We start from the raw sequence: 19,387 nt of genomic DNA, 5'->3' as shown, positions 1-19,387 counted from the left end.
TACCACTCAGTTTCGCCTCAGACTCAGAGAGGCGTGCAGAAGAATCCTTGACAATGGCACCAGTGACAAGAACACGATGTAGTCAAAGAGTTATTTCCATGATATTATAGAATAACATGACACTAATAATGCCATTCCTGATACCGGAACAGGTCAGTGAGCAGCTGGCCCAGGGAGAGGGGACCATTTAATGTGGTGAGATGTGAGAAGCCCCAGTGCTACTGCCCTTTGAGACAGGTGATAAAGGCAGATTTATTAGAGGCAATCAAATAATGGAGGGTGGGTCAAGAGAAACTGCTTTCAGCGGCAGGAGGGTCAATAACTGGAGGAAAGAGATTGAGGATAATTCTTAAGTTGCCATAAATCTCTTCACTTTGGCTACTGAGATTCCAGTTCCTGGATTTCCGCTCAGGCCTCTTGTTCAGTCTGGAATCAGCCTAGGCCTGGGTCAGAGGGGCAATGAAGTAATTTCTTTTTAACATAGACAGTTGTCATTTAGAATTCACTGTAGCCTGGCCTACTGAGTTCCTCCAGCATTTTGTGTGAGTTATTTTAGATATTTCCCTGAAGGGTAAATGCCACAGGGGAGCTGGACTATAATGTGTGGTTAAAGGTGTAGCTGGGTGGTGGGGTGGGGATACATCTCTACCAAAGGAGGTGTAAGGTGATCCTTCCCTCCACTAGTCTGCAGGTCACCCTTGGGCAAGGAATAGCACCTGCTTAGCCCTCCCGATCAGCGTCACATGAAACCACGGAAGCAGGTGGTGGTTGGTTGTACGAACAGCCGGTGCATATCACAAGTCCTGGTTATACGACCACTGATGCCAGGCAGACAGTCTCTGAAGAGTATTGATAATGGCTAGGGTCACCCGTCTTGTAAAGACACTGGCCCAGAAGAGGTTTGCCATTGCCCACAGTGCCAAAGACCATGATTGCCCACATCATACGGCATGACACATAAAGATGATGGTGAAAGGAGTAAGAAAGTAAAATATCCTTTAAACAGAGAGAGAGAGAGAGAGACATCACAGAATGTTACTGTACAGGGAGAGCTGGGGGGGCGGTCACAGAACGTTAGCTGTGAGTAATGTAGATACTGGCAAAGGCAAATGGAATTCTACACACAAAATACTGGAGGAACTCAGCAAGTCAGTCAGCATCTATGGAAATGAATAAACAGTTGACGTTTCCGGGCCAAGAGTATCAGGACTGGAAAGGGAAGGGGGAAGAAGCCAGAATAAAAAAGGTGGGGAGAAGGGAAGGAGGACAGGCTGGAAGATTATGTGTGCAGCTAGGTGGGTGGGGGAGCGGGATGAAGTAAGAAGCTGGTAGGTGGAAAAGGTAAAAGGGCTGGAGAAGGGGGAATCTGATCAGAGGACAGTGGACCACAGGAGAAAGGGAAGGAGGAGGGGTACCAGGGGAGGTGATACGGAGATGTGGAAAAGAGGCCAGAATGGGGAATTGGAAGCAGGAGGGAAAAAATTACCGGTAGTTGGAAAAATAGAAGTTCGTGCCATCAATGAAAAGCTTTACACAATCGAAGCTTGTTTCCCACAGCCAGATTTCTTTGTCCTCAAAGAATTATAATTTACAAGGTTTTGGGGCAGATTTCACTACTACAGCAGACAGGTAAGAAAGGTCCCAGTGGTACAGGGGAGACGGTAGGCTTGGGACTCTTCAGTGTTATAGCCAGACACCAGGAAGCCAAGTTATCATGCCACCAGTACACCAGGTAATGATATCTCCAGCAAGAGGGCACCTAACTGCTTACCCCTGATATTCAATGACCCAACAGTTGTTTAAGACCCAACTATCAATGTCCTGGAGGGGCCAACATTGTCCAGAGTCTCAGCAGGACAGCCCACATAAAAATGTGGTACCAGAGCAGATTGGATGTTGTGAACTCAATGAAGACCTTCCCATCTTCACCCTCTTCCCTAACTAATTCCCTTTCTCCCATGGTCCACTCTCCTCTCCCATCAGATTCCTCCTCCTTCAGCCCTTTAACTCTTCCACCTCTACCAGGGGGTTCCCAACCTTTTACTTGCCATGGACCAGTACAATTAAGCAAGGGGTCTCAGAGTGAATGTGGAGAGGATGTTTCTTATGGTAGGGAGTCTAAGACCAGAGGACAAACTCATAATAGCGAGGTATCCTTTTAGAGATGAATAGGAAGATGAGAAGAAAGTGGTGAATCTGTGGTATTTATTGCCACAGTCAGCTGTGAAGGCCGAGTATTTTTGTATATTTAAGGCAGAGGTCGGTCAGGGCATGAAGGGATAAAGGGAGAAGGCAGGAGATTGGGGCTGAGAGGGAAAGTGGATCAGCCATGATGAAATGCAGAGCAGACTAATGGCCTAATTCTGCTCCCATATCTTGTGGTATTATGATATTGGGAACCCTTGACCTAAACCCTTCCAGCTTCTTACTTTATCCATCTTCCCCCTTACCTGGTCTCACCTATCACCTGCCAGCTTGTACTCCTTCCCTCCACGCTCCCACCACCTCCCAGTCTCATTCTGGCTTCTTCCCAGTTCCTTTCCAGTCCTGATGAGGGGGTCTCGGTTTGAAACATCGACTGTATTCCTCACCGGAGTTGCTGCCTGACCTGCTGAGTTCCTCCAGCACTTGGTGTGTGTGTCGTGGGTTGGAAGCAAAATATGCTTGACCCTGATGGACTGCCAAAGGCTGAGAGAGACACAATCTCCACCTACTGGCTGTTTATTAATACGTAAACCAGTACAGGAAAACAAGAATTGTAGTCAGCATAGAGCAGACATGATCACATTGCACGGCAGGGCAGGCTTCTGACAACCAAGTCCAGCTCCTGGCCTTCACGTCTGGCTGAGCTACTAAGACTGGCGGAACCGTTTCTACTGACAGGAGAAGGCACCTAGGGGGGTTACTGACACCTTAAAACCAGTCGCTTTGGGCTGATGCCAAACTGTCGATCTCTGCCATTCCTTTGCATTCATCAGCTGCATGGAGAGAGCTAGCCTGCTGTGTGGGCAACAACTTGCTCTCTGTGTTGTACTTCCCTGGCTTGCACATCATGTAGACAGCTAGGACACAACATCCATGGTCCATTCCGACCAATGCAGAACCTCCAGGTCCAGCTCACTAACAGACTCCTTCAGCGGACTGGAGGACTGTCTCCATATGAAAGACCGGAAGAACTTAAGACATTGGAGCAGAGTTAGGCCTTTCAGCCTATCGAGTCTGCTCCGCTGTTTCATCATGGCTGATCCATTTCCCTCTCAAACCCATTTTCCCTTTAACCTTTCACGCCCTATCTAATCACTTGGTGATGTATTGCCTGAACTGCCTATTCAAACATCCAATATCAGTCCATCCTTTCTGAGATAAGGGGCCCAAAAATGCACACAAGACTCCAGGTGAGGCCTCACTACTGCCTTATAAAGCCTCAGCATTACATCCTTACATACAGAAAGACTGGAATCCTCTCTCTCTCTCTCGCTCACGCTGACACCAAGCTGTCTGGCCAGGGCAAACATCTGCCAACAGGTTTGGTTGCTAACTTGAAAGCCAGCTCCCGTTCCCAACCTCCGAACCAAAGCCCCGCTTCGGCTGAAGGCTAAAGCAGTGAAAAGACCCACTGGCATGACCCTCAGACGTTCATTCAAAGATATCCCTGCAGCTGAGGACAGGAGTCCTTTAATAGAACATACAACAGTATAGTACAGGAACAGGCCCTTCAGCCCTCAATGTTGTGCCAGACCAATTAAATTAGTAATCAAATAGCTAACTAAGCTCATCTCTCCTGTCTACACAATGTCCGTATCCTCCCACCTTCCTCAAATTCAAGTGCCTATCTAAACGTCTCTTAAAAATCTCTAATGTATCTATCTCGGCCACCACCGCAGGCACCCACCACTCTCTGTGTCAAAGATCCGCTCTCACATCTCTGAAATTACCCTCACTCACCTCCTCCTCTCCTTGGACTCCCCGCTCTGGTTCTCTGCCTGCTCTGGATCTTCCCACCTCGAATTGCCGACGGGACATCGACTTCATCACTCCTCCACTGAATGCACTGCCCTCTACTCTCCCCGCACCAATCCCAACCTGACCATCAAACTGCCTCCAAAGCCAGTAAATCCTTCCTCAAGTATGGAGACCAGAACTGCATGTAGTACTCCAGGTGCAGCCTCACCAGTACCCTGTACAGTTACAGCTTAACTTCCCTGCTCTTCAATTCAGTCCCTCTCGTAATGAAGGCCAATACTGTATTCCATTTGCTTTCATGATAGCCTGCTGCACCTGCAAACCAACCTTTTGTGATTCATGCACAAGTACTCCCAAGTCCCTCAGCACAGCAGTATGCTGGAAATTTTTACCGTTTAAATAATAATCTGCTCTTCCATTTTTCCTTCCAAAGTGGATGACCTCGCATTTACCAACATTGTGCTCCATCTGCCAGACCCTTGCCCACTCACTTAACCTATCTATACATATCTCTCTGTATCTTCTGCACAATTTACTTTTCCACTCAATTTGGTATCATCAGCAAACTTAAGCGATGCACTACACTCGATTCCCTCTTCGAGATCGTTAATATATATCGCGAACAGTTGCAGGCCCAGCACCTACCCATATGGCACCACCGCTCACACTGATTGCCAACCAGAGTAACACCCATGTATCCCAACTCTGCTCTCTTTCAGTTAACCAATCCTGTATCCATGCTAATACATCACCCCAACTCTTTGCATCCTTATCTTATGGATAAGTCTTTTATGCAGCACCTTATCAAACACCTTCCAGAAATCCAAGTAAATAATGTCCATCTATTCCCCTCTATCCACTGCACTTGTTATATCCTCAAAGAACTCCAGTAAGTTTGTCAAACAGGATCTGCCTTTGCTGAATCCATGCTGCATCTGCCTGATGGATCCATTTCTTGCCAGATGTCTCGCTATCTCTTCTTTAATGATAGCTTCAAGCATTTTCCCAACTACAGATGTTAAACTAACTGACCTGTAGTTACCTGCTTTTGCCTACATCATTTTTTGAACAGTGGCGTGACATTCGCTGTCTTCTAATCCATCAGAACCTGCCCACAATCCAGAGAATTTTAGTTTATTTTCTTTCCTTATTCCCTTTCTTTATTAGTTGCTTGATGGGTCTTTGTTGCTTTTTGAAATTTTTCCAGTCTTCCAGTTTCCCACTACTCTTGGAGGCTTTCTATTCACACGCTTTTAGTTTGACACCTTCTTTAATTTCCTTAGTTATCCAAGACTGGCTCTCCCCACCCTTACTGTCCTTGATTTTAACTGGAATATACTTTTGTTGAGCACCGTGACAAATCTCTTTGAAAGTCTTCCACTGCTCCTCAATAGTCCCACCATATAGCCTGTGTTCCCAGACTACTTTTGCACCCTCCATTTGTATGGGAAACTCAGTCATACTGTGATCACTCTTTCCAAGAGGATTCCTAACTACAAGATCACTAATTTTACCTTTCTCATTGCACAGGACCAGATCTAAGATAACACATTCTCTTGTAGGTTAAGTAACACGCTGTTCAAGAAAGCCATCATTTATGCGTTCTATGAAGTCCTCCACAAGACTGTCTCGACCAACTTGATTCACCCAATCTATGTGCAAGTTAGTCTCCCATGATAACTGCTGTTCCATTCTTACATGCCTGAGATATTTCTGTTTATTGCCTGTGCCACTGTAATGTTATTATTTGGTGGCTGATCGACAACTCCCACCAATGATTTTTTTTTTTCCCTTACTGTTCCTAATCTCTACCTAGGTGGACTCAACATTCTGCTCCTTAGATCTTATATCGTCTCTCACTGTCGCACTGATCTCATCCTTAGAGCGCTACCCCACCTCCCTTGCCTTTCTGCCTATCAAACCGTATAACCTGATATCCTTGGATATTTAATTCCCAATCTTGACTTAGCTGAGAGGTTGCTTTGAGCTGAGCTGTAAATCATCTACAAGATGTCAGCTCAGCTGAAATCATCTACATCTCATAGATTAAATCATTAGTCCCACCTAAGGCGACTTAGCACGTCAACCAAGAGAAACTCTTACAGGAGTGGAGGATGATGACGTCTGCAGTCCTTCTGGTGACTTTGGCTTTACCAAGATCAACAGGGTGGGATTCTTCTGCAACTGGGACTCTTCTTGCAGGTTCTCTTCAGGGAACCCCAGTTCTTTGAGGAGCATTTCCTTCTGCTCCTGACTCTGCTGAATTTCCCTGCGTATCTGCCTGGAGAGATAGCGAGATTTTCAATACCAAGCCATCGTACCAATAATAACAATGCCCTCTCCCACCCCTTCAATGTTCCAACCGTCTGCCCAGTAGGGACAGCACGCTCGGCTGTTCCAGACGGAGCAGTACCGGGGGCAAGAATCACCCGTCAGTCTAACAGTGAGGGGGGTGGGGTGCTCTTTGACATAGGAATGGGAAGTGTACCTGACCTTGCACTCAACGTCAGTCAGACCAAAGAACTGATTGCAGACCTCAAAGGGTAAGACGAGGGAACACACATCAGTCCTCACAGAGGGATCAGAAGTGGAGAGAGTGAGCAATTTCATGTTCCTGGGTGTCAGCATCTCTGAGGATATCGATGCAGTTACAAAGAAGGCACAACATCGGCTATATATCATGAGGAGGCTGAGGTGATTTAGTAGGTCTGCAAAGACACTTGCAAATCTCTACAGATATACCATGGAGAGCAGTCTAATCGGCTGCATCACCATCTGGTATGGTGGGGGAGTGGGCACTGCACAGGACCGAAAGGAGCTACAGAACGTTGTGAACTCAGTCAGCTCCACCATGAGCACTAACCTCCCCAGCATCCAGGGCATCTTCAAGGAGCGATGCCTCAAAAAGACGGCCTCCACCATCAAGGACCCCCATCGCCCAGGGCATGCCCTCTTCTCACTGCAACCATCAGGGGGGAGGTACAGGAGCCTGAAGGCACAAACGCAACAATTCAGGAACAGCTCTTTCCCCTCAGCCATCAGGTTTCTGAATGGACACGAGCTCACGACTTTCCTCCCCCTCTTTTTGCATTACTTAATTAATTTAACTGTTTTATATATATATATATATACAGTAATTCACAGTTTTGATTATTATGTATTACATTGTACTGCTACCACGTAACAACAAGTTTCACCACGTACCCCAGTGATATGAACCAAATTCTGATTCTGTTCCGTATCACCAGTGATGAATCACCACACTTGATCAGAATCAGGTTTCACATCATTGACATATATTGGGAAAGTTGTTGTGAAACTTGCGACATAAAAACACTGTAAGTTGCAATAGGAAACATACTAAAAATTAAACTGAATGAGTAGTGCAAAAAGACTGCAAGAAACAGTGAGGTGGTGTTCCTGGGCTCAATGTCCATTCTGAAATCTGGTGGCACAGGGGAAGAAGCTGTTCCTGAATCGTTGACTGTGGGTCTTCAGGCTCCTGTACCTCCTCCCTGATGGTAGCAATGAGAAGAGGGCATGTCCTGGGTGGTGGGGGTCCTTAATGATGGTAAGAATATATAGCTGTGGAGGGAGAGAACATAGAACCTGACAGCACAGTACAGGCCCTTCACCCCACGATGTGGTGCTAATCTTTAACCTACTTTAAGGTCAATTTAACCTTTCCCTTCCACAGAGCCCTCCATTCTTCTATCATCCATGTGCCCATCTAAGAGTCTCTTTAATGTCCCTAATGTATCTGCCTCTACCACCACCCCTGGCAGGGTGTTCCATGCACTCATTACTCTCTGTGTGAAGAATTTACCTCTGACATCCCCCCTATACTTTCCTCCAATTACCTTAAAATGATGCCCCCCTTCCCCATTAGCCACTTCCAACCTGGGAAAAAGTCTCTGACTGCCCATTTGATCTATGCCTTTTTCATCTCCTTCATCAAGTCACCTCTCACCCTCCTTCACTCCAAAGAGAAAAGCCCTAACTCGTTCACCCATTCCATAAAGCCATGCTCTCTGATCTGGGCAGCATCCTGGTAAACCTCCTCTGCACCTTTCCAATCATGAGGCAACCAGAACGCGAACAATTGTGTTGTGGGTAGTGGGGAAGTGGTGTGGGATTAGAAAGAGGGCGATAAGATTGGGGAGGGATTATAAAGGAGTGGTAGAGAATGTGGTTAACACCATAAGATGCCGATCAGAATTAGGCCATTTGGCCCATCAAGTCTGCTCTACCATTTCAACATGGCTGATCCATTTTCCCTCTCAGCCGCAATCTCCTCCCTTCTCCCCTTATCGCTTCATGCCCTGACCAATTAAGAATCTATCAGCATCTGCTTTAAATATACCCAATGACTTGGCCTCCACAGCCACCTGTGGAGCAAATTCCACGGATTCACCACTCCCTGGCTAAAGAAATTCCTCCTCTCCTCCTTTCTAAGAGGACACTCCTCCGCCTCTGTTCTGAGGCTGTGTTCCCTGGTCCCAGACTCTCCCTCCATAGGAAGCATCTCTCACATCCACTCTTTCGAGGCCTTTCACCGTTTGACAGGTGATGGGACACTGGGTGGCTGTGGGACACTGGAGAGGGAGGGGGCAGGACTGGGAGGGGCAGTGTAAACCTGCCTGACATATTCTTCCCGAGCCTTGGAGTCAACCGTTTCCAAGAACTTCTTGTATTTCTCTGAAGTGGAGCTCGGGTAGATCCTTTTGAAGTTCCCCATGTTTTCGTCTTCGTACTTTTCCACCTGTTCCACCCAGGTAGGCTGGTTGTTTCGTGTCTCGTCAGCTCTAATAGGAAAGCAAAGAGGAGGTGTCAGTTATTCCTTTGAAAATCGATCTCTTGCCATAAGACCAGAAAACACAGGAGCAAAATGAGGCCATTCAGCCCATCGAGCCTGCTCCAGAATTCCATCACGGCTGAGATATTTTCCTTCTCCAGCCTTCTCTCCATAACCTTTGACTCCCCCCTTACTAAACAAGAACCTATCAACCTCCTCTTACCCAATGACTTGGCCTCCACAGCCATATTCTGCAATTATTTCCACAGATTCACCACCCCGGCTGTAGAAATCCCTCCTTGTCTCTGTTCGAAAAGGACATTCTTGTATTCTCAGGCTGTGTCCTCTGCTTTTAGATTCCCGTACAGAAAGAAACGGCCTTTCTACATCCACTCTGCCTAGGCCTTTCAATATTTGATAGATTTCAATGTGATCCTCCCACATTTTTCTAAACTCCAGCAAGTACAGGCCCAGGGCCATCAAACGCTCCTCAAAACTTAACCCTTTCATTCCCAGGATCATTCTTTTGAACCTCCTCTGGACTTTCTCCAATGCCAGCCCATCTTTTTTTGATGTTAAAGGGCTGAAATGGTTAGCACGAGAGGGCACAGTTTTAAGGTGCTTGGAAGCAGATACAGAGGAGATGTCGGGGTAAGTTTTTTTCACACAGAGGGTGGTGAGTGCGTGGAATGGGCTGCCGGCAATGGTGGTGGAGGTGGATATGATAGGGTCTTTTAAAAGACTCTTGGATAGGTACATGGAGCTTAGAAAAATGGAGGGCTATGGGTAACCCGAGGTAATGTTTAAAGTAAGGACATGTTCGGCACAGCTCTGTGAGCCAAAGGGCCTGTATTGAGCTGTACGTTTCTATGTTTCTATCATTATGTGCTGGGTCATATGACATCATCATTATGTGCCGTGTTGTATGACATGGGCGATCTTGGTCCCACGGCCATGATTGGGCCATGGCCCCATGGGAAGCAGGGATTTAGATTCTTAGACCACTGGGATCTGTTTTGGGGCAAGGATGAATTGTACAAAAGGGACGGGTTGCACCTTAACACGCGGGGGACCAGCATTCTGGCAGGCAGGTTTGCCCCTGCTACACTGGTGTGTTTAAACTAAATAGTGGGGGGGAGGAGAGGAAATATAAGGATGGAGTTAAAGGGAAAGAGAGAATAAGGAAAGTTAAGAAAGACAACAGAATTAACAGGGCAGAAAGCTCAGGAAGAGATCGGAGAGTATGGCCAAGTGCAATAGGAATCAATGTGAAAGGTGAGGGGAGTACTGTAATGCATTAAAAGTATTATATATCAATGCACGGAGTATAAGAAATAAAGTGGATGAGCTTGAGGCTCAGTTGGAAATTGGCAAGTATGATGTTGTAGGAATAACAGAGACATGGCTGCAAAAGGACCAGGGCTGGGAAATAAATATTCAAGGGTATACGTCCTATCAAAAGAACAGACAGGTGGGCAGAGGGGGTGGGGTGGCTCTGTTGGTGAGGAATGAAATTCAGTACCTTGCAAGGGGCGACACAGAATCAGGAGATGTAGAGTTGGTATGGATAGAACTGAGAAATTGTAAGGGCAAAAAGACCTTAATGGGAGTTATCTACAGGGCCCCAAACAGTAGCCTGGATATAGGGTGCAAGTTGAATCAAGAGTTAAAATTGGCATGTCGCAAAGGTAATGATACGGTTGTTATGGGGGATTTTAACATGCAGGTAGACTGGGAAAATCAGGTTGGTCCAGACCCCAAGAAAGGGAGTTTGTGGAGTGCCTCTGAGATGGATCCTGAGAGTAGCTTGTACTGGAACCTACCAGGGAGAAGGCAATTCTGGATTTAGTGTTGTGTAATGAACCGGATTTGATAAGGGAACTTGAGGTAAAGAAGCCATTAGGAGGTAGTGACCATAATATGATAAGTTTTCAAATACAATTTGAGAGGGAGAAGGGAAAATCGGAAGTGTCAGTATTGCAGTTGAACAAAGGGGACTATGGAGCCATGAGGGAGGAGCTGGCCAAAGTTGACTGGAAAGATCCCCTAGCAGGGATGACAGTGGAACAACAATGGCAGGTACTTCTGGGAAGGTGCAGGATCAGTTCATTCCAAAGAGGAAGAAAGATTCTAAGGGGAGTAAGGGACGACCATGAATGACAAGGGAAGTCAAGCACAGTATAAAAATAAAAGAGAAGTAGTATAACATAGCAAAGATGAGCTGGAAGCCAGAGGATTGGGAGACTTTTAAAGAGCAACAGAGGATAACGTAAAAGGCAATATGGGGAAAAAAGATGAGATACGAAGGCAAGCTAGCCAAGAATAGAAAGGAGGATAATAAAAGCTTCTTTACGTATGTGAAGAGGAAAAAATTAGTTAAGACCAAAGTTGGGCCCTTGAAGACAGAAATGGGTGAATTTATTATGGGGAACAAGGAAATGGCAGACGAGTTGAACAGGTACTTTGGATATGTCTTCACTGAGGAAGACACAAACAATCTCCCAGATGTAATAGTGGCCGGAGGACCTAGGGTAATGGAGGAACTGAAGGAGATTCACATTAGGCAGAAAATGGTATTGGATAGACTGATGGGACTAAAGGATGGTAAATCCCCAGGGCCTGATGGTCTGTACCCCAGGGTACTTGAGGTGGCTCTAGAAATCTTGAATGCATTGGTAATTATTTTCCAATGTTCTATAGATTCAGGATCAGTTCCTGAGGACTGGAGGGTAGCTAATGTTATTCCGCTCTTTAAGAAAGGAGGGAGAGAGAAAACAGGGAATTATAGACCAGTTAGCCTGACATCAGTGCTGGAGAAGATGCTGGAGTCAATTATAAAGGATGAAATAGCGGCACATTTGGGTAGCAGTAACAGGATCGGTCCAAGTCAGCATGGATTTACGAAGGGGAAATCATGCTTGACTAATCTTCTGGAATTTTTTGAGGATGCAACTATGAAAATGGACAAGGGAGAGCCAGTGTACCTGGACTTTCAGAAAGCCTTTGATAAGGTCCCACATAGGAGATTAGTGGGCAAAATTAGAGCACATGGTATTGGGGGTAGGGTACTGACAGGGATAGAAAATTGGTTGGCAGACAGGAAACAAAGAGTAGGGATTAATGGGTCCCTTTCAGAATGGCAGGCGGTGACTAGTGGGGTACCACAAGGCTCGGTGCTGGGACCGCAGCTATTTACAATATACATTAATGATTTAGATGAAGGGATTAAAAGTAACATTAGCAAATTTGCAGATGACACAAAGCTGGGTGGCAGTGTGAAGTGTGCGGAGGATGTTGAGATAATGCAGGATGACTTGGACAGGTTGGGTGTGTGGGCAGATGCAGTTTATTGTGGATAAATGTGAGGTTATCCATTTTGGTGGCAAGAACAGGAAGGCAGATTACTATTTGAGTGGTGTCAAGTTAGGAAAGGGGAAGTACAACAAGATCTTGGTGTCCTTGTTCATCAGTCACTGACAGGAAGCATGCAGGTACAGCAGGCAGTGAAGAAAGCTAATGGTGTAACAAGGGGAGTTGAGTTGAATATAGGAGCAAAGAGGTCCTTCTGCAGTTGTACAGGGCCCTGGTGAGACCACAACTGAAGTATTGTATACAGTTTTGGTCTCCAAATTTGAGGAAGGACATTCTTGCTATTGAGGGAGTGCAGTCGAGGTTCACGCGGTTAATTCCCGGGATGGCGGGACTGTCATATGGTGAAAGACTGGAGCAACTGGGCTTGTATACACTGAAATTTAGAAGGATGAGAGGGGATCTGATTGAAACATACAAGATTATTAAGGGATTGGACACGCTAGAGGCAGAAAACATGTTCCCGATGTTGGGGGAGTCCTGAACCAGAGGCCACAATTTGACAATAAGGGGTAGGCCATGTAGAATGGAGTTGAGGATAAACTTTTTCACCCAGAGAGTTGTGGATCTGTGGAATGCTCTGCCTCAGAAGGCAGTGGAGGCTAATTCCCTGGATGCTTTCAAGAAAGAGCTAGATAGAGCTCTTAATGATAGCGGAGTCAAGGGATATGGGGAGAAGGCAGGAACAGGGTACTGATTGTGAATGATCAGCCATGATCACAGTGAATGGTGGTGCTGGCTCGAAGGGCTGAATGGCCTACTCCTGCACCTATTGTCTATTGTCTATTGATTGTTCTTGGCAAAGTTATCTACAGCAGTGGTCTGCCATTGTCTTCTTCTGGGCCAGTGTCTTTAAAAGATGGGTGACCCCAGTCATTATCAATACTCTTCAGAGATTGTCTGCCTGGCGTCAGTGCTCACATACCCAGGACTTGCGATCTGCACCGGCTGCTCATACGACTATCCACCACCTACTCCCTGATCGGGGGCTAACCAGCTGCTACATCTTGTCCAAGGGTGACCTGCAGGCTAGAGGGGGGAAGGGGCACCTTACACCTCCTTTGGTAGAAACATATCTCCACCCCGTCACCCAGAACTGCTCACAATACTCCAAGTGCGGTCTGACCAGTGCCTTATAAAGCCTCAGCATTACTTCCTTGGTGATATGTTCTTGTCCTCTCGAGCGCAGTCCAGCCCACAGTCCTCACTCCACCTCTGCCTGCCTGCTGAATCCACCTCCTTTCCCCCTTGTTGCAGCTCTAAGCAGCAGCAGGAACTTCTGACACAAGAAAGTCTGCAGTTGCTGGAAATCCAAAATGCTGGAGGAACTCAGCAGGTCAGGCAGCATCTGTGGAAGGGAATAGACAGTCGACATTTCGGGCTGAGACCATTCATCCGGACCGGAAAGGAAGGGGAAGATGCCTGAATAAGAAGATGAGGGGGGGAGAAGGAGGATCGCTGGGAGGTGATAGGTGAAGCCAGGTGGGTGGGAAAGGTCAAGGGCAGGAGAGGAAAGAATCTGATAGGAGAGCAGAGTGGACAACAGGAGAAAGGGAAGGAGCAGGGGACACAGAAGGATGTAATAAACACGTGAGAAGAAAAGATTGGAGGAAGGAACAGTGAAGATTTGGGGGGGCGCGGGTTGAAATTTGTTTTCCAGAAGGAGAAATTGATATTCATACTGTCACATTGGAGGCTACCCAGACACAATATAAGGTGTTACTCCTCCACCCTGAGGGTGGACTCACCTTGGCACGAGGAGGCTGTGGACCGACACGTGGGAATGGGAATCAGAATTAATATCTTTGGCCAGCAGAATGTCACGCTGGTGGCGGATGGCCCAGAGGCGCTCGGCGGCTATGCCTGAGCAGTGGGAAAATGTGGAACTTCAAAATGTGCAGGGAATAGCAGCGATACTTTGGAGGGGAAGCTTTTATAGAAGGATAGGAGAGGCCAACATTAAGATCGAGGATCAACTTTATGCACCAGATAAGTTTGCACATATTTGGAATTCACTGCGTGGTGTTGGTCAGGGCATGACAGGCGACAAAATCCAACAATGTACAACAATTATACAGAATAAAGAAAAGAGATTCCGCAGGTGCTGGAAATCCAAAGTAACAGACACAAAATGCTGGAGGAACTCAGCAGGTCAGGCCATGTCTACGGAAAGGAATAAACAGTCAATGTTTCTGACCGAGACCCTCCATTAAAGAATAAGGAAGTAGACAAAGGTAAGCCAGAGGTTAAAGTTTGGATATGGAATATATAAATACCAGTATGGATTTACAAGGTAGACAGCGTATCAAAATGTGGTTTATAGTTTTTACAGTTCAGTGCAGTGACAGGGTAACTGAGTTAGAGGGGGTTAGGGGTCGGGGGGGGGAGTAACTAGGATGGTTGATCAGATGAACTGCCTGAGGGGAAAAAATCTTTTGAGATGGCATGAGGTCTCTTGTTTGCACTCCTCCTCCTTCCCTTTCTCCCACGGTCCACTCTCCTCTCCTATCAGATTCCTTCCTCTCCAACCCTTCACCTTTCCCACCCACCTGGCTTTACCTATCACCTTCTAGCTATCCTCCTTCCCCTCCCTCCCCACACCTTTTTATTCCTTCCAGTCCTGAAGAAGGGTCTCGGCCCAAAATGGCGACTGTTTGTTCATTTCCGTAAGAGGAGCAGAATTAGGCCATTTGGCCCATCGGAGCTGCTTTGCCATTTGATCACGACTGATCCCTTCCCATCTCAGCCTCAAACTCCTGCCTTCTCCCCATAACCCCTCATGCCCTGACTAATCAAGGATCTATCACCCTCTGCCTTAAATATACCCGATGACTTGGCCTCCACTCCCATCTGTGGCAATGAATTCCACAGATTCACCACCCTCTGGCGAAAGAAACTTCTCGTCATCTCCGTTCTAAATGGGTGCTGCCTGGCCTGCTGAGTTCCTCCAGCACTTTGTGTGTGCAGCTGAATTTGAGAGCAGGAATATTCATTAATTATCGTTGCCCAACGTGGCACACTTCAGTCTTTCAGTCACCTGTACTCCCGCGACCACCAGATCTTAGGCAGCTGTTCCTTCTTTCGCGGCCTCTCTTCCGCCATGTCTTTCTGCCGGCCACAAGCTGCGAGGTTAATCATGCAGAGTGTATCATAAAGAAGATCCTCCTTCACCTCTTGATCAAGCTTGGAGTCCATCACAGAGCTCAGTGAATGCTTAACCTGCAACGTTAATAATTAAAAATTAATAGTGTTGGCCAAAAAGAACAACAGTCCACAAATCAGTGAATTCAAATGAATCAAGGGCAGTGCAAGTAGGCAAACAAACTGTCTTTGTTCTTGCCACATGCTGAAAGGAGGTGGAGGTGGCCATTTTGTGAGACTGTCCTTGCACACCCTCCATTTTGTGAACTCTTCGATTCTAGCTCTGGGATTATCTAATCAGAGCAATTGAATGTGGACGCAAAGAGTTTCAGCTAACAACCGACTAACCCGGGACCACTCTCAGACAAGCAGCTATTTATAATGTAAAGTGGCAGACTTGGAGAAGAAATCTACAACCTCATTAGGCTCAGTGCCTGGGTCAGCTACCTTAACTGGTTTGAACCAGGCCGAGTTGAAAAAAACAAAGGCACGGATCTAGGGGCAAAGACCATTGAACAATGCTGGCTGGATCCCTGGACCAGAGCTATTAAGAAGGTGATCCAGGTAGGGTGCCACTTCCCAGCCCAGTTTTGCATCCTATCAATGTCCCGCTGTAACCTCTGACAGCCCTCCACACTATCCAACCTTTGTGTCATCAGCAGATTTACTAACCCATCCCTCCACTTCCTCATCCAGGTCAATTGGTGGCCACGGGGAGGTCCTGTTTTTCTCTGGTGGATGGACTGTAGGTGCTCATTGAAGCGGTCTCCCAAACTGGGCCGGGTCTCTGCGATATATAGGAAGCCACACCAGGAGCACCGGATACAACAGATGACCCCAACAGACTCACAGGTGAAATGTCGCCTCACCTGGAAGGACCGTTTGGGCCCCAAATGGTAGTGAGGGAGGAGATCCAAGTGCAGGTGTGGCATTTCTCCTGGTGGCCACCAATTTTAATTCTATTTCCTATTCCCATTCCAACATGTCAGTCCATGGCCACCTCTACTGCTGCGATGAGGCCACACTCGGGTTGGAGGAACAACTCCTTATTCCGTCTGCGTAGCCTCCAACCTGATGACACAATTTCTCCTGCTTCCGGTAATGACCCCCCCCACTTCACCATTCCCCATTCCTATTTTGCTCCCTCAAGTTATCTCCTTACCTGCCCATCACCTCCCTCTGGTGCTCTTTCCCTTTCCCTTTCTTCCATGGCCTTCTGTCCTCTCCTATCAGATTCCCCCTTCCCCAGCCCTTTATCTCGTTCACCAATTTCTCAGATCTTTACCTCCCCACTCCCCATCTCCTGGTTTCACCCATCACCAACAACCTTGTATGTCTTTCTGTCTGTGTGTGTGTGTCTTTGTGTGTGTCTGTGTGTTGCTTTGGATTGCCAGCCTCTGCAGATTTTCTCTTGTCTTTAATCACCCTCTGGTGTCTTCCTCTCTGGAACCATTTTAATGTGGATTTAACTATGGACAAATGCCAGGTCTTTGTCTATGGGAACTATCATAAACGACCATGGTCCTCCACCCATTTACAGATGCACATCTTCCATTGTGTCATAGCCTAAGAGCACTAAAAGACAGAAGTAGGCCATTTGGCCCATCTAGTCCATGCCAAAATATTATTTTGCCAATTCCTATCAATCTGCACCTGTACCATAGACCTCAATACCCCTCCCATCCACATACTTATCTAAACTTTTCTTAAATGTCGCATCCGCCACTTCCGCTGGCACACTTTCACCACTCTCTGAGTGAAGAAGATCCCTTTCATGTTCCCCTTAAACATTTCACCTTTCTCAATTAACCCATGACCTCTAGTTCTAGTCTCACCCATCCTCATCGGCAAGAGCATGCTTCCATTTACTCTACGTTCCTCATGGTTTCGTACACTTTTATCAAATCTTCCTTGATTCCCTTGTGCTCTAGAGAATAACTTTCCCTCCAGACCCAGCAACATCCTTGTGAATATTCTCTGCTATCTTTCAAATCATTGATATCTTTCCTGTAGTTAGGTGACCAGAATACTCCAAAGTAGGCCTCACCAATATCTTCAAGAGCTTCAATCTAACAACTCAGCTTCTGTACTCAACAATTTGATTAATGAAGACCAATGTGCCAAAATCTCTCTTCATGAACCCATCTATCTGTTTTGACAGGGAGCAGATTTTGGGATAACGGTCAGAAAGTTGGTTTAACTTTTTTTTACCTTAAGGCTGTCATTGTCAAACTGCTTCTGCACTGTGTTCTGCTCTTCTACTCAAAGTCAAGTTCAAAGTAAATTTATTATCAAAGTACATATGACCACAGGCATATGTTGATTCACTGAGATTCACTTACCTGAGGACATTCACAGTATTTAAAAGGAATCAAACAAAACATCCAGAATAAATAAATAAACAAACAAACAATAAATATCAAGAATATGAGATGAAGAGTCCTTCAAAGTGAGTCCATAGGCTGTGGGAGCAGTTCAATGCTGAGGTGAGTGAAGTTAAGTGAAGATATCCCCTTTGGTTCAAGACCCTGTACCTTCTTCCTGATGGTTGAGTGGGGTAATAACTGTTCCTGAACAGTTCTATTGAACTGCTGCTGCTAAGTTAACAAATTTCATGACACATACCGGTGATAATAAACCTGATTCTAATTCTGATCATATATGCCAATTTGCAACTGTGCCACAAGTTCATCGACCTTATTCTGTACACTGCACACATCCAAATATAACACCTTTTCGATAACAATAATAATGGAAAAGTGGAAAAAAACACAATAATAATGGGAAAAACACAGTAAATATAAATACATTAGATAGCTTATATGCATAGATTGATTGTATGTCCATAAAGTGACGCTGGGCACAGGAGCTTCTGTACATAAGGTGACTCTGACAGGAAATGATAAAGTAGTGGTGGTTGCGGGTGTGTGGAGGGGTGGGTTAGCGGGTGGGGGTGTTGATCAGCCTCAGTACTTGGGGACTTACTGACTGCCCATTACAGCGCTGGTGTTTAGGACAACAGTGAAGGTCCTCCATCTGTGGTGGTGTTCAGAGATTCCTTGATCATGCCCGTAGCTTCCTCTCGGTTTTCACTACTGTCGGACATGTAAGTCCCAGGTGGAGACTCAGGAACACCGCCACACTCAGATGTAGGAGGATTCTTCATTGCTGTTTGCGTAACAGTTTTGTTTTAGTGGTCAGTGCTGTTAGTGCTGAGTTGAGCCCTCGAACCTGGAGGACCGGTACACCGCTCTCAGTCTGGCCTCTACCCTTTGACCTGTTTGTCATGGGTGACCCTACCAAGAGCCAAAGCCTAAAGCCCCGGCTCCAGCGTGCAGACCTCTCCGGGTCATTGAGGCACACAAGCCTCCAAACCCTACAACACAGTTGTGGTCCTCTTGGAGGACTGCTTGGGGAAAGTAACAGGTTTTGAGTCTGGTGGTCCTGGTGTGAATGCTACAGAGCCTCCTCTCTGATGGGAGTGGGGACAAACAGTGAGCAGGGTTGGTGGGATCCTTCACGATATTACTGGCCATCCCATCATGATGTTACATTTGCATGTTTTATGCAGTCACCTGAATTATCCGCTTAATCTTTATGTATCCCAGAGGCGCGCGTACCTTCATCAGCCAGGGTTTCAAGCTGTGGTCCAGCAGGATGTCAAAGCCGAGGAGCTGAAAGCAAGCACTCCCAGACACGTGATTTCGGAAGCAGGTGCAGTAGGTGTTCCTCAGGGCCGGATACACAGACAGAATGGTTTTGATGATCACGTCCTCAATACTGCTCCACAGCACCTCCAGGTCATAGGCATTGCCCTCCATGTACTGGTTAAAGAAAGACAGCTTTCTGCAAGAAACAACATTTTACAGAGCCGTCAGTTCTAATCTATCGCAGGCCACCGTTCATCCATCGGATGGCATTGCCCAGTGACTTCACTGATCAAGTACTCTGCCCCACCATTTGTGTTATTGTGTGAGAGGTCAATAGCACTGCAAGCCACAAGATAGACTGTGTATCCATTGAAGGAAATATCAGCTCTCTTGATTAATTCCCCCCTTTTTGACAGGATTTATTGGAAGTGATTTCTTGCCGATTCATAGTTGCCTTTGAAAAGGTTGA

The 19,387-nt window shown here is 46.5% G+C and overlaps 1 protein-coding gene across 1 annotated transcript in view; it reads right to left on the bottom strand.

The window, feature by feature from the left end:
* Positions 1–19,387, bottom strand: part of LOC134342106 (tubulin polyglutamylase ttll6-like) — a 70,013-nt gene that overhangs the window by 13,429 nt on the left and 37,197 nt on the right. The window contains exons 7-10 of the mRNA XM_063040041.1: positions 18,889–19,114; positions 15,165–15,346; positions 8,600–8,768; positions 6,067–6,240 (exon numbers count right to left, since the gene is read on the bottom strand). Coding sequence (XP_062896111.1) covers positions 6,067–6,240; positions 8,600–8,768; positions 15,165–15,346; positions 18,889–19,114 — 751 coding nt within the window. The remainder of the gene's footprint in view (positions 1–6,066; positions 6,241–8,599; positions 8,769–15,164; positions 15,347–18,888; positions 19,115–19,387) is intronic.

Source organism: Mobula hypostoma, unplaced genomic scaffold, assembly GCF_963921235.1.
Source record: "Mobula hypostoma unplaced genomic scaffold, sMobHyp1.1 scaffold_144, whole genome shotgun sequence".
Lineage (NCBI taxonomy): Eukaryota > Metazoa > Chordata > Chondrichthyes > Myliobatiformes > Myliobatidae > Mobula > Mobula hypostoma.
This window is presented reverse-complemented; position numbering and strand designations above follow the sequence as displayed.